This window comes from Coffea arabica, chromosome 2c (genome assembly GCF_036785885.1).
Source record: "Coffea arabica cultivar ET-39 chromosome 2c, Coffea Arabica ET-39 HiFi, whole genome shotgun sequence".
NCBI lineage: Eukaryota > Viridiplantae > Streptophyta > Magnoliopsida > Gentianales > Rubiaceae > Coffea > Coffea arabica.
Window position 1 is genome coordinate 67,184,414 of NC_092312.1, and position 17,702 is coordinate 67,202,115.

The following is a 17,702-nucleotide window of genomic DNA, read 5'->3' on the forward strand; positions in this document are numbered from 1 at the left end:
ATTAACATAAACTATTAATAGGATAATCCCAACTTCAGATTATTGATAAAATACAGAATGATCAGAATTACACTTCTTCATGCCAAACTCTTGAACCACCTCACTGAATCTCCCAAACCAAGCACGAGGACTCTGTTTTAAACCATATAATGACTTTCGGAGTTTACAAACCTTACCAGATTCCCCCTGAACAACAAATCTAAGTGGTTGCTCCATATAAACTTTGTGACGCCCCCACTTCTCCCTAAGGCGAACCAAAGGGTATCCGCGGGACGCCTGCCTAACTCTCGTCAGGACTCAAGCAATTCCATTCAGACTTATTATCAGACCACACAATACGATCAATAACTTAGATACAATAAATGCGGAATCATTCAAGTTTAATAAAAGTCATCCATTATCCAACTCGCACATCGGGTGTTCAACAACTATCATAAATCCCAAATATACATCATGCTCCAAAAGTTACATTCGGATTTCAAATATACAACCCAAAAGCCAAGACATAGCCAAAAGTAATAGAAACCCTAAACAAAAGCGTATCAGGAAGGTTTCTTCGATACCTTGCCAAGTTCAATCCTGTTAAGGAAAACAAATCTACAGGGTGAGCAAAAACGCTCGTGAGGCCAAAAACACACATGCAGACACATAGTTCAGGTAACAAGACCAAATAACAATTCAAGTAATAGCTTGCAAGTAATTAATAATGCCAACAAAAATGTAACCAGAAACAATTCAAGGATATGGAAACTCTCAGGAGCTAAGTTCCACATTTTGCCGATGTCATTCGTATATCTCCCCGAAATGACTCTCTGTCAACCGGATTGATATTTTCATATCCGTAGTTCACCACTTACTTCTCATCCGTCCACCATACACCGCTTCGGGCCCGCACGACATTTATAAGGCGATACTTCACGAGTATGCCAAGCAAGATCTCTCAATAGATCAAGCTTATCATGTGCATCTCATGGTTCACCAAGATTCCCGACCAAGCCCATGCCGGCTCGAGTTCCAAGGTCGGCCTATGAGTTTGGGCGTCTCCCATGTATCATGTAAGTGTCGGGCAGATTCACTCTAACGACGTATGCAGTCATAGCATACTATGTCATGTATTCAAGCATTTGACAGGTTTAAACATGTATTTCGGGTCATATAAACCAGGTAAAGCATGTTAGGCATGAGTCATTTGTTTCAAATGAGAACGAGTGTGATTAAGTACACACTCGACTCCATTTTTTTAAAACCAAATAGGTTAAGCATATAATCAGGTAAGTCAAGTATGAATCAAGTCTATAGAGTTCAAGTAGTCATACACTTGACACTCACCAAGATATGCAAGCAAGTAGGTTGGATTGAGAGTTCAAACTTCCACGGTAGGGTCCTCTTGGAGGTCCTCGTGCGTGCCTGAACATCGAATAGTAGACAATTACTATAGGTCCCCAAGTGGCAAGAAAGATTGAACACGAGTAGGGTTCAGAAATTTTTGAAAATTTCGTTTAAGCTTGACTTTGAAGTTGGATCCTCAAAAGGTGCAGGACTCGAGTAAAATTGGATTATTACTCTCGAAATCATTGGTTGAAAACGAGTACAAGCGAATAAATCTCGAAACGAGTGACCGAAATTGAAAGTGGACTGGCCACGTCACAATCCGGCCGGATTGGAAGCAGTAGCCATCCTCATTTTTTTCAAATCCCAACTACAATCCGACCGCCTATCCGGCTAGAAACTGGCCGGATTCTAGAAAAATGCTTCCCGAGCGGATTTCTTTTGAATTTCTAGAATTCTCGATTTTTTTTGTCAAATTTTTGAAAAATCATAACTTCTTTTCTACTAATCAAAAATTGATAAACTTGGTACCATTGAAATCATCTTTGAAAGTACTAAAAGTTCTTAGAAGACACCGTTCCATGAATCTAAATGGAAGGTATTCAAAAATGAGCTTAAAGTTGCTGTTCCAGATCACCCAGGATTGAGTCGGGGTTGGTTTTTCGCTAACTTTGGAAATTCGGCAGAATTCACTCGTTGCAAACCAACTCTTGAAATTTATAGATCAATTAGAGATGCAAGTAAGATTTAGGACAGAACAAGCGGATCGAGAATCGGAGTATCGAGCACCAAAATATGGTAGCTCAAAGTTGGGAAAATTCAAGACTGTTGAAAATTTCTAGATTTGGTTTCTGACTTTGGTCCTTTAGTTAAGTATCGAAACGGACTTGGATTGGTACCAAATTTTGCAGTATGGTACTCCTATATGAAGGGTATATCTCTATCAAATTTCGTGGAAAAATACCATCGGAAAGGTGGTTAATCAATCAACCAAAGTTTTGAAATTAGTAAGGCAAAACTGCCTTTAGCTCCCTTTCTCTCCGTTTCCAAGCATTCGGCTAAGAAAAAACCTCCAAACATGGTTCATTTGTGCAAGAAAGGTCTAAGGAACATACATGGTACTTTTAGTAGGTGTTTAGCACCAAGAAATTCATTTAGTAAGACCACAACAAGTCTCACATCTAATCTGTCCAAATCTAAGAGTTTTCAAAAATGAGGCAGTCGTCGTATTTTGATCATAACTCACTCAATTTAGCTCAGAATTGGGAATGGTTGATAGTGTTGGAAAATACATTCATAGGGCTATAATTTCACAGAAAAAATCATTTTGAATTTCGGTACACAACTAGCTCGAAATCGAGCTTCAAGTCACAGCTCCTGTATTCCATTCCAGCAGAACAGAGAAACAGAGCAGCTGAGTTCAGAAGCGTGGTGCGGTTCACACACATGGAACCAGAACGTGCATTTTATACCGTTGGAAAGAGGGGGATGTCTAGTTTCAAATGCCACCAACGGCACTCAATTTTGACATCGGAGGACAAAGTTACGGCCGAAATACGAACACTGGTCTGGTCATTACGATAACAGTTTCCAGATTACTAAGCTTTGGGAATAAATTCATTTGACCAACCAAAACTCAATATTTTTCAATGAAAATTTTTACAAAACTACTACAACATGTAAACAACACAATCAAGCTATTAAATCTCCTAATTTCTGCATTAAAGTGGCCGAACAAAGCAGGGGCAAAACGGTTAGATTTGGCCTTTGCACCCCAATGTGAGTTTCCATCAATTTTCCATCAACAAATCACTAATTTAAACACTAATCCAACATTATAAACATCATCAAGCACAAAATCAGCAACAACCCAAGAGTGGGAGTTCATAGAGCCCACTTTTTCAATTTTTCAACATCAACAATAACCCATAAGAAATTAAGAGCTAAAAGATATACTAGAACTTCCAAAAATTGAAGTTAGAAGGCTAAATTAAAACTTACTCTAGTTGATGTCTCAGTCAGAGATTCGATCCCTCCTTGCTCCTAAGTGAGCCGTGAAAATCTTTCCCTTTTTAGCTAGATGTGAACTCCAAGGCTTAGGCTAAGTAGTGCTAAATTTTGAGAAGATTTGGTGGTGATTTGAGTGAGTTTTTGTAGAGGAAATGTTGGAAGTTTTCGGTTGCTCCCTTGCTGACTGCTAGCCGTCCATGGAGCTTGAAGAAATGATATGTTTTGCTGATTCTATTGCGTACAAGGAACGCTGACCGTCTAATATTTTAAGTGCATAAAAATCAATTGCAACTAGTGCGCCTACGCCGCGTTTTGTGCTCGATTTCTCTTAAGTTTGTTGCACTAGTGCACTAAACCTCTAGGGCACTTACATTCATATAAATATTATTCATTCTTAATTGTCCCAAAATAATGGTCCAAGGTCCCTCAATTAAGCGCGCACGTGAAAACACGTATTTCCAATTTAGGCACGATAAAATGAAACTTTCGAGAAATTCTTATAACAATCATACTACCAACTATCACTTGAGTTTTTAAACCTAAAATTGCCTATTTTAGGACCATTGTATATGTCTCAAATTTTTGAGCTTATTGTACTCCCAATTGGCTAAAGTGTTTAGACACGTTTTCACTTTTCACTAAACAAACTTATAAGAAAATAATTTTTGAAACGAGACACTTCAAAAATATAACGAAACTATAAAACCCTATACTTAGGTCTAATAAGGCTAGAAAATATTATTCGTGGCAAAAATTCAAATAAATAATTAATTTAGCCAAAATTAAGGATTTTAAAAATAATAGATTTTCAAGTCCTCACATCAGGGTGGACGGATGAGAAGTAAGTGGTGAACTACGGATATGAAAATATCAATCCGGTTGACGGAGAGTCATCTCGGGGAGATATACGAATGACATCGGCAAAATGTGGAATTTAGCTCCTGAGAGCTTCCATATCCTTGAATTATTTCTGGTTACATTTTTGTTGGCATTATTAATTACTTGCAAGCTATTACTTGAATTGTTATTTGGTCTTGTTACCTGAACTATGTGTCTGCATGTGTGTTCTTGGCCTCACGAGCGTTTTTGCTCATTCTGTAGATTTGTTTTCCTTAACAAGATTGAACTTGGCAAGGTATCGAAGAAACCTTCCTGATACGCTTTTGTTTAGGGTTTCTATTACTTTTGGCTATGTTTTGGCTTTTGGGTTGTATTTTTGAAATCCAAATATAACTTTTGGAGTATGATGTATATTTGGGATTTATGATGGTTGTTGAACACCCGATGTGCGGGTTGGATAATGGATGACTTTTATTAAATTTGAACACTTCCGCATTTATTGTATCTAAGTTATTGATCGTATTGTGTGGTCCGATAATAAGTCTGAATGGAATTGCTTGAGTCCTGGCGAGAGTTAGGCAGGCGTCCTGCGGATACCCTTTGGTTGCCCTTAGGGAGAAGTGAGGGCGTCACAGTTGGTATCAGAGCGCTAGGTTAGAGATCTATATGGGGGACATATTAGATACTCTATCCTTAAAACTCGATATGGGATGACTTAGTCATACCTAAAATAATACTCGGTGTGAACTAGCAACTAAGTTAGTTTTACCTTGAATGATATTTGGAGACGAATTAGTGATTAGGTAAGCATGCATTACAGGATGTCCGAACTAAATAGTGATTTAAATTTCTAACCCGAAAGGTGTTATTATTTTGCAGAGATGGAAAACGGAAATAGAGTTCCGGCAGCTAACGGGAATGGCCATGCGAATGGTTATGTAGTGCCTCCTAGGCCTATCTACTACCGAGCTTTAGGTGGGGGAGCTCGTGTACGCTACTCGCCTGCTACTCGATACCCCCAATGTGCTTGTAGGGTTACATTTGCTTACCCGAACCACCTTGTACTTGTTCTGGACGACGAGCGTCGTCAGCTAGTGGATCTTAATAGAGATCTTCAGGCTGAGGTGGACGAATTTCGACAGATGGTTAGCGCCCAGGGCGAGAGGATCGCCGAGATCGAGGAGGTACTTGAGGGCGAGGTAACTACGTCTGCTGTGGTTAATGAGGAGTTTCGGAGCACTAAGGCTCAGCTTACTAGGTTGAGAGAGGATGTCCGTAGTCGGACTTTCGATATCGTAACTGATGCCACTAGGCTAGTGGAATATGCGATGGAGGTAGCTCCTAGTCCTGAGGAGGAGGTTCCTCCTGATAGTCCTACTGTGGACTAGGTCTAGGCAGTTTGACCACTCTTTTGACTAGTATAGCTAGAATTAGCAGGGGTGATGCTAAGTGCTGAGACCATTGTATTTTGCATGACTGTGTGGCTTATTTTGGAAGCACTTGCTCTTACTTTAGTCTTCTGTGACTAAAAGTACTCTTGTGGCACCTGTGTGCTATATTTTTGTGACTACCCCATGACTTGCTAATTGTATGAACTTGATATGTTAATGAATGTAAATTATTGTTAATTCCAATGTTTTCTTGATTGGTTCCTGCTTTTTGTTATGCATTGCATAATTTATTTATTTCTTGCACTAGGCACGTCTATCTTATGGAAAGACTAAGAGGTGGTCGAGACCGTGGTCGAGGCCGTGGTCGAGGGACTAGACAGATCCAATCTCAAAGGGGTGACCAGGGATCGGCAACTGCACCGATCCAAGGTCAGGAAAATATTGAGGGTAATCAAGTGGCTACTGCCATTAATAGGATGACTGATATTCTAGAGCGTTTGGCTAATAGACAAGACCCTGGACCGTTTAACCAACCTGGGGGTCAGGAAAGAGGAGAGGATAGAGCCTTAGAGAGGTTCTTGAAATTTAACCCGCCTAAGTTTCTTGGCGAACCTGATCCTGAGATGGCAGAGAATTGGTTGGAAAGAATGACCAACATATTCACTGCTTTGGACTACACTGAAGATAGGCGAGTGAATTTCGCTGCTTTCCAATTTGAGAGAGTAGCATGTGCTTGGTGGAATCTAATAAAAGGAAAATGGGAGAGAACTCAAATCCCTTGGACTTGAAAAAATTTCACAAAGAAATTTAATGAAAAGTTTCTTCCGCCCTTAATTCAAGAGAAGAGGGAGGATGAATTTATTAAGCTGAAACAGGGAACTCTTAGTGTAGCGGAGTATGAAGGAAAATTTACTAAGCTTTCAAAGTACGCTCCCGAACTGGTGACCAATGAGCGAAAAAGAATTAGACGGTTTGTTCAGGGACTTAATGTGGAGATACAAGAGGGCCTGGCCGCAGCTCAAATCTCTACATTTACTGAGGCTTTAGAGAAGGCACAAAGGGTTGAGAGTGCAAGATTTCAAGTGAGAGACTTCCACAGTAGAAAGAGAAACTTTTCTAGCCATGCTTCTGGACAAGCTAGTAAAAGTGTGCAGCCTTCCAAAATGGGAAAAGGAGTGGGAGGACCAAGGACTGCTGGACCTTCGAGAGGAGCTTTATCTAGAGGAGGTCGTAGTGGACTGACACAGGCAAGAAGGGCGCCTTCTAGTGGTTCAGCGGTGACCCCTCAAGTTTCTTGTGGTTACTGCGGAAAATCAAACCATTCTGAAAATGACTGTTGGAGGAAGTCTGGAAAGTGCCTGACTTGCGGTAGTACCGAGCATCAGCTCACGAACTGTCCAAACAAAATGAAGACGAGAGGTGATACCCAAAGATCAAAAAAGTCAGCCTCTAAGCAAACTAGTGCCGGAGGGAGTCGACCGAAAGTACCGGCCAGGGTTTATGCACTGGATTATCAACAAGTTCCTGAGGCAACTGAGGTGGTAGAAGGTACGATTCCAATCTTTCACCGTTTAGCTAAGGTTTTAATTGATCCAGGTGCTATACATTCTTTTGTAAACCCTAATTCATGAGTGGGATAGACTTGAAGCCAATTAATTTACCATATGACCTAGAGGTTAAAACGCCTACTGGGGATCAAAGTTTAATTGCTAATTTGGTGTACCAAAATTGTGAAGTCTGGATTGGGAAACGAAAATTATCGGCTGATTTGATGGGATTGATGATTAAGGGATACGATGTAATCTTAGGGATGGATTAGTTAGCCCGTTATAATGCTCAACTAAACTGTAGGACGAAGGTTGTGGAGTTGTGTATTCCAGGAGAAGCAACCCTGAAATTGGATGTAAGGGGTAAATTAGCTGCGTCTGCACTTATTTCAGGAATTCGGGTTAGAAAGTTGTTAAGTAAATGAGCTCAAGAATATTTGGTTTTTCTTATTAACACCCCTAATGATAAGGTGAATTTGGAGGACATGCCTGTAGTGAAAGACTTTCCTGCTGTTTTTCCTGAAGAATTGGAGTCCCTACCCCCGGAACGGAAAATAGCCTTTAAGATCGATGTAATTCCGGGAGTAGCCCCTATTTCTAGGACGCCATATCGAATGGCTCCAGCGAAATTAAAGGAGTTGAAATTGCAACTGCAAGATTTGCTAGAAAGGGATTTTATAAAAGAGAGTGATTCTCCATGGGGAGCCCCAGTTTTGTTTGTTAAGAAAAAGGACGGGAGTTTGAGGCTATGTATAGACTATAGAGGTTTGAATAATGTTACAACTAAGAATAAATACCCACTGCCCCACATTGATGAGTTGTTTGACCAATTACAAGGGGCTGTAGTATTCTCTAAGTTGGATTTGAGACAGGGTTATTATCAGTTGAGGATTTTGGAGAAGGACATACCCAAGACTGCTTTTAACTCGAGATATGGGCATTTTGAATTTGCCGTGATGCCATTTGGGTTAACGAATGCTCCTGCTATTTTTATGGATTTAATGCATAGGATCTTTAAACCTTATCTAGACCAATTTGTGGTGATCTTTATTGATGACATATTGGTGTATTCTAAGAATGTGAAAGACCATGAGAAACACTTGAGGGTTGTTTTGCAGACCTTAAGGGAACACCAATTGTATGTTAAGTTTAGCAAGTGTGAATTTTGGTTAAAAGAAATGACTTTTTTGGGACACATAATTTCTAAGGATGGGATTAAAGTGGATCCAGTTAAAATTGAAGCTGTTTCGAAATGAAAACGACCGGAAAACCCTACCGAGTTTCGGAGTTTTATTGGATTAGCAGGGTATTACCGGAGATTCATTCAGGATTTTTCGAAAATTGCTGGACCCATGACTGAATTAACCAAGAAAAAATAGGAAGTTTACATGGAGTCCTAAGTGTGAGGAAAGTTTTCAGGAATTGAAAAGAAGGTTAACAAGGGCACCTGTGTTAGCTTTGCCAAACGGAAAGGATAGTTTTGTGGTTTACACGGATGCCTCTAAGGAAGGTTTGGGATGTGTTCTGATGCAAAATGATAAAGTGATAGCATATGCCTCTAAGAAATTGAAACCGCATGAAGGGAATTACCCGACTCATGATTTGAAGTTAGCGGTTGTGGTCTTTGATTTGAAGAAATGGAGACATTATTTGTATGGAGTAACATTTGAGGTTTTTACAGATCACAAAAGTCTTAAGTACTTGTTTTCTCAAAAGGAGCTGAATTTGAGACAACGTAGATGGATGAAATTTTTGAAAGACTATGATTGCACTATCAAGTACCATTCAGGGAAAGCTAATGTAGTGGCCGATGCATTGAGTCGTCAAGTACAAATGGTTGGATTGATGATTAAGGAGTTTAAATTATTGGAAGAAATGAGTTACTGGAATTCTCGATTGGAACCAAGGAAGGTAATTTTGAGGAATATTATAGTAACTTCCACTTTATTGGAACACATTAAGGAATTTCAAGAAAAGGACACGGAAGTGCAAAAATGGGCGGAAAAGGGTAAAATGGAAGACAAGACAGATTTTAATTTGAGGTCAGATGGAATATTGAGGTTTCGGAATCGGGTAGTTGTACCAAAGGATGAAGGGTTTAGAAAGAAAATCTTAGAAGAGGCACACCGATCAAAGTTTACGGTACATCCATGAGGGAATAAAATGTACCAAAATTTAAAGAGTCTGTATTGGTGGGAGAACATGAAGAAAGAAATTGCCCAATTTGTCCAAACATGTTTAATTTGTCAACAAGTTAAAACCGAACATCAGAAACCATCAGGACTTTTGCAACCTCTAGAAATACCTAAGTGGAAATGGGAGAATATCACTATGGATTTTGTATCAGGATTACCAAGAACACAGAGAGGCCATGATGCGATTTGGGTAATAGTGGATAGATTGACCAAGTCAGCCCATTTTCTGCCGATTAACATGAAGTACCCGTTGGAGAAGTTGGCCAGGTTATATTTGAATGAGATCATTAGGTTGCATGGAATACCTGTGAGTATCGTGTCCGATAGGAATCCGAGATTTGTTTCAAGGTTCTGGCAAAAGATGCAAGAGGTATTGGGGACTAATTTGAACTTTAGTACCACTTATCATCCCCACACTGACGGACAATCAGAAAGGACAATTCAAACACTTGAGGACATGTGTTCTGAATTTTGGAGAAAATTGGAATAAGTTTTTGACTTTAGTGGAATTTGCCTACAACAATAGTTTCCACTCTTCTATTCAGATGGCCCCGTATGAGACAATTTATGGTCGGAAATGTAGGTGTCCAATTTGTTGGGACGAAATAGGTGAACGGAAAATCTTAGATCCGACCATAGTGTTTTGGATTAAGGAAGCTAATGAGAAGGTAAAGTTGGTACGACAAAGAATTCAGGCCGCTCAGAGCCGCCAAAAGAGTTATGCCGATAATCGGAGAAAAGATTTGGAGTTTACTGTTGGAGATTTGGTATTTCTCAGAATCACGCCTTTGAAAATAAGGTTGATGTCTGAAAAAAGAAAGAAGTTACAGCCAAAATTTGTAGGACCTTACAAGATTATCCAACGTGTGGGGAGTGTAGCCTATAAGTTGGAATTACCGCCGAGTTTATCTCGAATCCATAATGTGTTTCATGTATCTATGCTTAAGAAGTATCATCCGGACCCATCACATGTCTTACAACCAGAGAATATTGAGATTGATGAGACTTTGACTTATGAGGAGAAACTGGTTAAGCTTCTGGATAGGAAGGTAAAGGAATTGAGAAATAAACAAATACCATTAGTAAAGGTCCTCTGCAAGAACCATGGGTTGGAGGAAACAACTTGGGAGGTCGAAAAAGCAATTCGAGAAAAGTATCCAGACCTATTCGTCAATCAAGGTAAATTTCGAGGACGAAATTTCTTAAGGGGGAGAGGATGTGAGGACTCGAAAATCTATTATTTTTAAAATCCCTAATTTTGGCTAAATTAATTATTTATTTGGATTTTTGTCACGAATAATATTTTCTAGCCTTATTAGACCTAAGTACAGGGTTTTATAGTTTCGTTATATTTTTGAAGTGTCTCGTTTCAAAAATTATTTTCTTATAAGTTTGTTTAGTGAAAAGTGAAAACGTGTCTAAACACTTTAGCCAATTGGGAGTACAATAAGCTCAAAAATTTGAGACATATACAATGGTCCTAAAATAGGCAATTTTAGGTTTAAAAACTCAAGTGATAGTTGGTAGTATGATTGTTATAAGAATTTCTCGAAAGTTTCATTTTATCGCGCCTAAATTGGAAATACGTGTTTTTACGTGCGCGCTTAATTGAGGGACCTTGGACCATTATTTTGGGACAATTAAGAATGAATAATATTTATATGAATGTAAGTGCCCTAGAGGTTTAGTGCACTAGTGCAACAAACTTAAGAGAAATCGAGCACAAAACGCGGCGTAGGCGCACTAGTTGCAATTGATTTTTACGCACTTAAAATATTAGACGGTCAGCGTTCCTTGTACGCAATTGAATCAGCAAAACATATCATTTCTTCAAGCTCCATGGACGGCTAGCAGTCAGCAAGGGAGCAACCGAAAACTTCCAACATTTCCTCTACAAAAACTCACTCAAATCACCACCAAATCTTCTCAAAATTTAGCACTACTTAGCCTAAATTTTGGAGTTCACATCTAACTAAAAAGGGAAGGATTTTCACGGCTCACTTAGAAGCAAGGAGGGATCGAATCTCTGACTGAGACATCAACTAGAGTAAGTTTTAATTTAGCCTTCTAACTTCAATTTTTGGAAGTTCTAGTATATCTTTTAGCTCTTAATTTCTTATGGGTTGTTGTTGATATTGAAAAATTGGAAAAGGAGGCTCTATGAACTCCCACTCTTGGGTTGTTGCTGATTTTGTGCTAGATAATGTTTATAATGTTGGATTAGTGTTTAAATTAGTGGTTTGTTGATGGAAAATTGATGGAAACTCACGTTGGGGTGCAAAGACCAAATCTGACCATTTTGCCCCTGCTTTGTTCGGCCACTTTAATGCAGAAATTAGGAGATTTAATGGCTTGATTGTGTTGTTTACATGTTGTAGTAGTCGTGTAAAAATTTTCATTGAAAAATATTGAGTTTTGGTTGGTCAAATGAATTTATTCCCAAAGCTTAGTAATCTGGAAACTGTTTTCGTAATAACCAGACCAGTGTTCGTATTTCGGCCGTAACTTTGTCCTCCGATGTCGAAATCGAGTGCCGTTGGTGGCATTTGAAACTAGACATCCCCCTCTTTCCAACGGTATAAAATGTACATTCTGGTTCCATGTGTGTGAACCGCACCACTCTTCTGAACTCAACTGTTCTGTTTCTCTGTTCTGCTGGAATGGAATATAGGAGCTGTGACTTGAAACTCGATTTCGAGCTAGTTGTGTACCGAAATTCAAAATGATTTCTTCTGTGAAATTATAGCCCTATGAATGTATTTTCCAACACTATCAACCATTCCCAATTCTGAGCTAAATTGAGTGAGTTATGATCAAAATACGACGACTGCCTCGTTTTTGAAAACTCTTAGATTTGGACAGATTAGATGTGAGACTTGTTGTGGTCTTACTAAATAAATTTCTTGGTGCTAAACACCTACTAAAAGTACCATGTATGTTCCTTAGACCTTTCTTGCACAAATGAACCATGTTTGGAGGTTTTTCCTTAGCCGAATGCTTGGAAACGGAGAGAAAGGGAACTAAAGGCAGTTTTGCCTTACTAATTTCAAAACTTTGGTTGATTGATTAACCACCTTTCCGAAGGTATTTTTTCACGAAATTTGATAGAGATATACCCTTCATATAGGAGTACCATACTACAAAATTTGGTACCAATCCAAATCCGTTTCGACACTTAACTAAAGGACCAAATCTGGAAATTTTCAACAGTCTTGAATTTTTTCCAACTTTGAGCTACCATATTTTGGTGCTCGAAACTCCGATTCTCGATCCGCTTGTTCTGTACTAAACCTTACTTGCATCTCTAATTTATCTATAAATTTCAAGAGTTGGTTTGTAACAAGTGAATTCTGCCGAATTTCCAAGCGAAAAACCAACCCCGGCTCAATCCTGGGTGATCTGGAACAGTAACTTTAAGCTCATTTTTGAATACCTTCCATTTAGATTCATGGAACGGTGTCTTCTAAGAACTTTTAGTACTTTCAAAGACGATTTCAACGGTACCAATTTTATCAATTTTTGACTAGTAGAAAAGAAGTTGTGATTTTTCAAAATTTTGACCAAAAAAAATCGAGAATTCTGGAAATTCAAAAGAAATCCGCGCGGGAAGCATTTTTCTAGAATCCGGCCTTAAATCCGGCCAATTTCTGGCCAGATTGTAGTTGGGATTTGAAAAAAATGAGGATGGCTACTGCCTCCAATCCGGCCAAGAATCCGACCGGATATTCGGCCGGATTGTGACGTGGCCAGTCCACTTTCAATTTCGGTCATTCGTTTCGAGATTTATTCGCTTGTACTCATTTCCACCAATGATTTCGAAAGTAATAATCCAATTTTACTCGAGTCCTGCACCTTTTGAGGATCCAACTTCAAAGACAAGCTTACACGAAATTTTCAAAAATTTCCGAACCCTACTCGTGTTCAATCTTTCTTGCCACTTGGGGACCTATAGTAATTGTCTAATATTAGCGGACGTCATGATACCTTTTGATAAACTTTCAACCATAGCGAATAGCACTTCAAACAAAAAAACAATCAAAATTCACGATGAAGAATACCTTTGAACAGCAACGCGTGAATAGTACACGATGAACAGTATCACGTGAATAGTACGCGATGACCAATATCGCGTGAACATGACTTTTGCTAGATGTTTAACCCTAACCCTAGGACTTTTGCTCTGATACCATGACAATAGGTATTTTGGGAGGAAAACATATAGTCACCATATAATGAGTGACCAATTAGTATTTATAGCAGTACAAACATAACAAACTATTTACAAGAATACCCTTCCTAATCTATTATCTACAAGGATACTTATATTCTCTTAACAGATAAGACCACCTAGGAAAGCAGGTATCCAAACATATGCCTTGAGGGATAACTGCTAGTAAGTAATGCAAATAATCTGTACATGATATAGCGAAAGTATAACTTCAACTGTCCAAAAGGCAACTAATAACACAGTCAAAGGAAATAAAACACTCAACAAAAAAGTCATGAAAGAAATTCAAAAAAAATTTCCAGAGTTTTTCAAAGACATAAATCCAGTATTGGAGAACACCTAAAGGAACTCAAGCTCCAGAAAATAATAAATCTGGAGCAACTAAAACACTGTTCAGTAAACCTCGAACACTCAACAGTAGATAATGTCTCAGGTGACCTCTTATCATCAATTTGATTTTCATAAGCTTCTATTTCTTAATCATGGCTTAGGAACAAACATCTAAACCTTATGGAGAGAAATAAGATTCTTCAGGTATCCACAACAAAATCTGGTGAGATTAGAAAAGATGTATTTAGCAAAAACATTCTAATAAACTATTTATTGAATACTATTCTGAAATAGCCATAACAAACTGTTCTGCACAAAAGGTTTGTAACACCTTAGTAGGAAAATCTCAACAAAACACTCATAAAAATCATTACAAAAGTTCAAGAGCCGAAACACTCATGAAAAGGTGCTCTGGTTTAAAAAAAATGGGTAAAGTATATTCAAAGACGAGTAAAATCTTTGAAATAACTTACATAGACACATTGGAGTGGTCCAACAAGTCCACGTGTATATAATACAAAAAACAACTCAAGCTCCAAACAATTCATATTACTAAAACTTATCTCTCAAGCAGTGTTTTATCAATGTGGAATTGAAATTTAAAACAGAATCAATTTGATCCAGGTAATAATCTTTACGGGGATTTCCAAAACCATGACTAGAAAATCAAACATGAGGAATCAAAAAACTACAGATGACCCTACAAAACAGGAATTACCTGTGTGTAGCAAAAACTTAAAATTGCTATCACAAAAAATGCAAAATCTTACATCAATCCACTCATATAAATAAAACTTAAGCAAGTTTGGTAAACAAAGTTTTCAAACTAGTTTGGATAAGACGTCAGATGGTACAAGATGTTAGCCATTACACTACTTAAAACGTAAAACTGGACTGACTATCTGGTGACTACTACAGACTCAAATGATAAACATAGATTCAGCGGTAAAGTTAATCCAGCAAAGATGGAAAAGAGAAATATTCTGTGCCATACCTTATTTTCCAATTTGTCCATTCATGCCATTTCCACACAAATGAGCTCTTCAGGGACTCTCAGACAATATAATCCACCTGCAATGATCCATTTACAGCTCTCAATACTTACTGAAGGGACTTGAAAGCAACTGTAAAACCATATCAAATAGCTTAGAAATGTTTCCTTCAGTGAAAGCCACATCAAGTAAAATAGAGAGAGTGGATGACTGCAGTAGGAGACCTTCTGAAAGCATTTCATGAATATGCATTCTTGCATCAGCATATCTATCCTCTCTGAGATACCTACGAGCAGTAAGCCCTATGCAGAGACTTTGGATGCTTCCTTTTGCTTAAGATACTTTTTAGCTTCCTTGATCAGTTCCATTTCATAAAGGCGATGTATCATCATCATACTGCAGCTACAACATCAGGATGCAATTCTTCATTCCGAAGACTTACAATGTACTTCCCCATGGGGATTGGGAGGAAACTTTAGAACTGTATCAAGTTGATTAATTCCTTCAGTGGAAACTAAATCCAGTAACACTGAAACAGTGGAGGCATCTGGAGAAAAACCTTTCCCAAACATTTCCTCAAGATGCATTTTTGCCTCAGCATATCCACCACCTTTAAGAAATCCATGAACAATAGTATTGTATGCACGGCTATCTAGCAAGTAACCATCAGCTTTCATTTTCACAAGAAACCCTTCAGCTTCCTTTAGCTTTCCTGCTTCACAAAGTCCTTTAATCAGTGTTGTGTAAGTCACAACACTAGGATGCAATTTTTTACTATGAAGACTGCAGAAAACACTTAGTGCAATGTCTAGTTTCCCACTTTTGCAATATCCATTAATGATGATGGTGAACATAGCAATATGAAGTTCTACACCATCACTTTCCATCTTTTGTAATAACAGAAACGCTTCATCAATATGGCCATTTTTGCACAAACCTTCTAACATGACACAATAAGTGTGAAAACCAGGTTTTAGTGCAGCAGCTTGCATATCATCGAAAACAAGTTTTGCAGTGGCACACCTTCTTGCCCCATATAGACCTTGCAGCACTATGTTATAAGTAGCAATATCAGCTTTCAAACCTTTAGATGGAATTTCTCTGAAGAGCTGCATAGCTTTGTCCACTTTCTTTTTCTTGAAATATCCATAGATTAAAATACTATAGCTGTGAATATCAATACCCGGTCCTCCGGCATTCATTTGATCAAAAACTTTTCTTGCCTCACCCATTTGGCCCTGTAAACAATATCCATCTAGCAGTGTTGTGAAGGTGATGGTAGTAGGATTTTCACCACGCTTAATCATGACACTAATAATGCCCTCCGCACGTTTAATCTGTCCCTCCTTACTAAGCATATCAACCAACATGTTGTACATACAAATATTTGGAGAAATATCAAAATCAGCCATTCCATCCCAAAGCTTTTTAGCCTCCTTCCATCTGCCATTGTTACATAGGCCTTGAATCAAACAAGTATAAGTGATGACATTTGGGGAAATGCCCTTATCAATCATCTCAGCAAAAAGGGCAAGAGCATCATCAACCATCTTATCCTTGCACAAGCTGTCAATGATAGTGCTATACACGATAGTATTGGGCTTACACTTTCCTCTTTCCATTATCCTAAGAAATTCAAGGGCAACGTGAATGTTCCCAACCTTGCACAGCCCATCTATTACAGTCCCAAACATAACCTCATTGGGTTGGCATAGTCTTTCATATATTATCTTCTTGAATAATTCTTGTGCCTCGGCAACCCTTTGTTGCGCAAAGAGCCCTTTAAGTAAAGTGGTGAAGGTGGTCACATTGGGTGCATAACCGCGCTTGAATAAGGATCCCAAAGCATAAAAAGCACAATCCACCCAACCCATCAGACAGTAACAGTTAATCACTATATTCAAGGGATAACCATCAATAGGAAAGCCCAAGAAACACATATCCTTGTAAAGGGAAATTGCAGCAGAGTATTGCTTCATCTTAACTACTCTACCAAGCAATTGGGTGAATTGAATAACAGATGGCAGAGGCCTCATTCCGACCATATGCTTGTATAAATCCAAAGCATCATCAAGCCTGTCAATATTATCAAGTAACCCAGATTTAAACAACCTCCGATTGCTAGACTCAATACTCCTTTGAGACTGAAGAGGGGCAGGAAAAGCACTAAAATTTCTACTCATATAACTAAAGGGTAACCAAAAACGACGTGGGCTTGGGGACATATGCTCAACAGAAATACCTGCTGCGACATTGCGATCGAAAGAAGAGATGACTGGTGCTCTTCTCGCTCTAGCAGCCATCAGAAAGGCACAAAAGTAGTGTCTCTCCATCTTTCTCCGAGACGCAGTGAATACTGATACATCCCCGCTCTGCAAATCAGCGATTTCATTTGCTGTTACAAGAAAGAAGGGATAGTTTCAGAAACCTCCTTCAAGGTTTCCAACGATTACACCTCGCACTCTTGTGGTTTTTAATGGGATACTTTCAAAAATCACTCCTGAGGTTTCTGACAATTTTACTGAGCTCTCCTGATGTTTGAAAAATTACACCTATCTCCCTTAATTTGTTAGTTTTAGTAACAAAATTTTAAAATAATATTGATTTGATCAAGAGCCTGTTTGAAATCTGAGTTTTTTGGGAGTTTGTCTAAAACTTTACTGTAGTGCACTGTAGAAGTGTTTGAAAAAGTTTTGTAGAAGTTTTTGTAATGTGAATTTTTTTTTCCATTTCTTTTTTTCTTTCCTTTTCTCTTTCTCGTTCTTTTTCTTTTTCTTTTTCTTTCTTTCCTTTTTCTTTTCTTTCTTCTTCTTCTGCTTCCCCGTTACCTCCGCCACCCC

General features: G+C 38.5%; 1 protein-coding gene across 1 annotated transcript; it reads right to left on the reverse strand.

Moving 5' to 3' along the window:
• Positions 1 to 15,287: 15,287 nt before the first annotated feature.
• On the reverse strand, positions 15,288 to 17,195 carry LOC113724541 (uncharacterized). Its single transcript, XM_072077120.1, has one exon. It carries the CDS (start codon positions 17,193 to 17,195, stop codon positions 15,288 to 15,290), a length of 1,908 nt encoding a protein of 635 aa, XP_071933221.1.
• Positions 17,196 to 17,702: the final 507 nt, after the last annotated feature.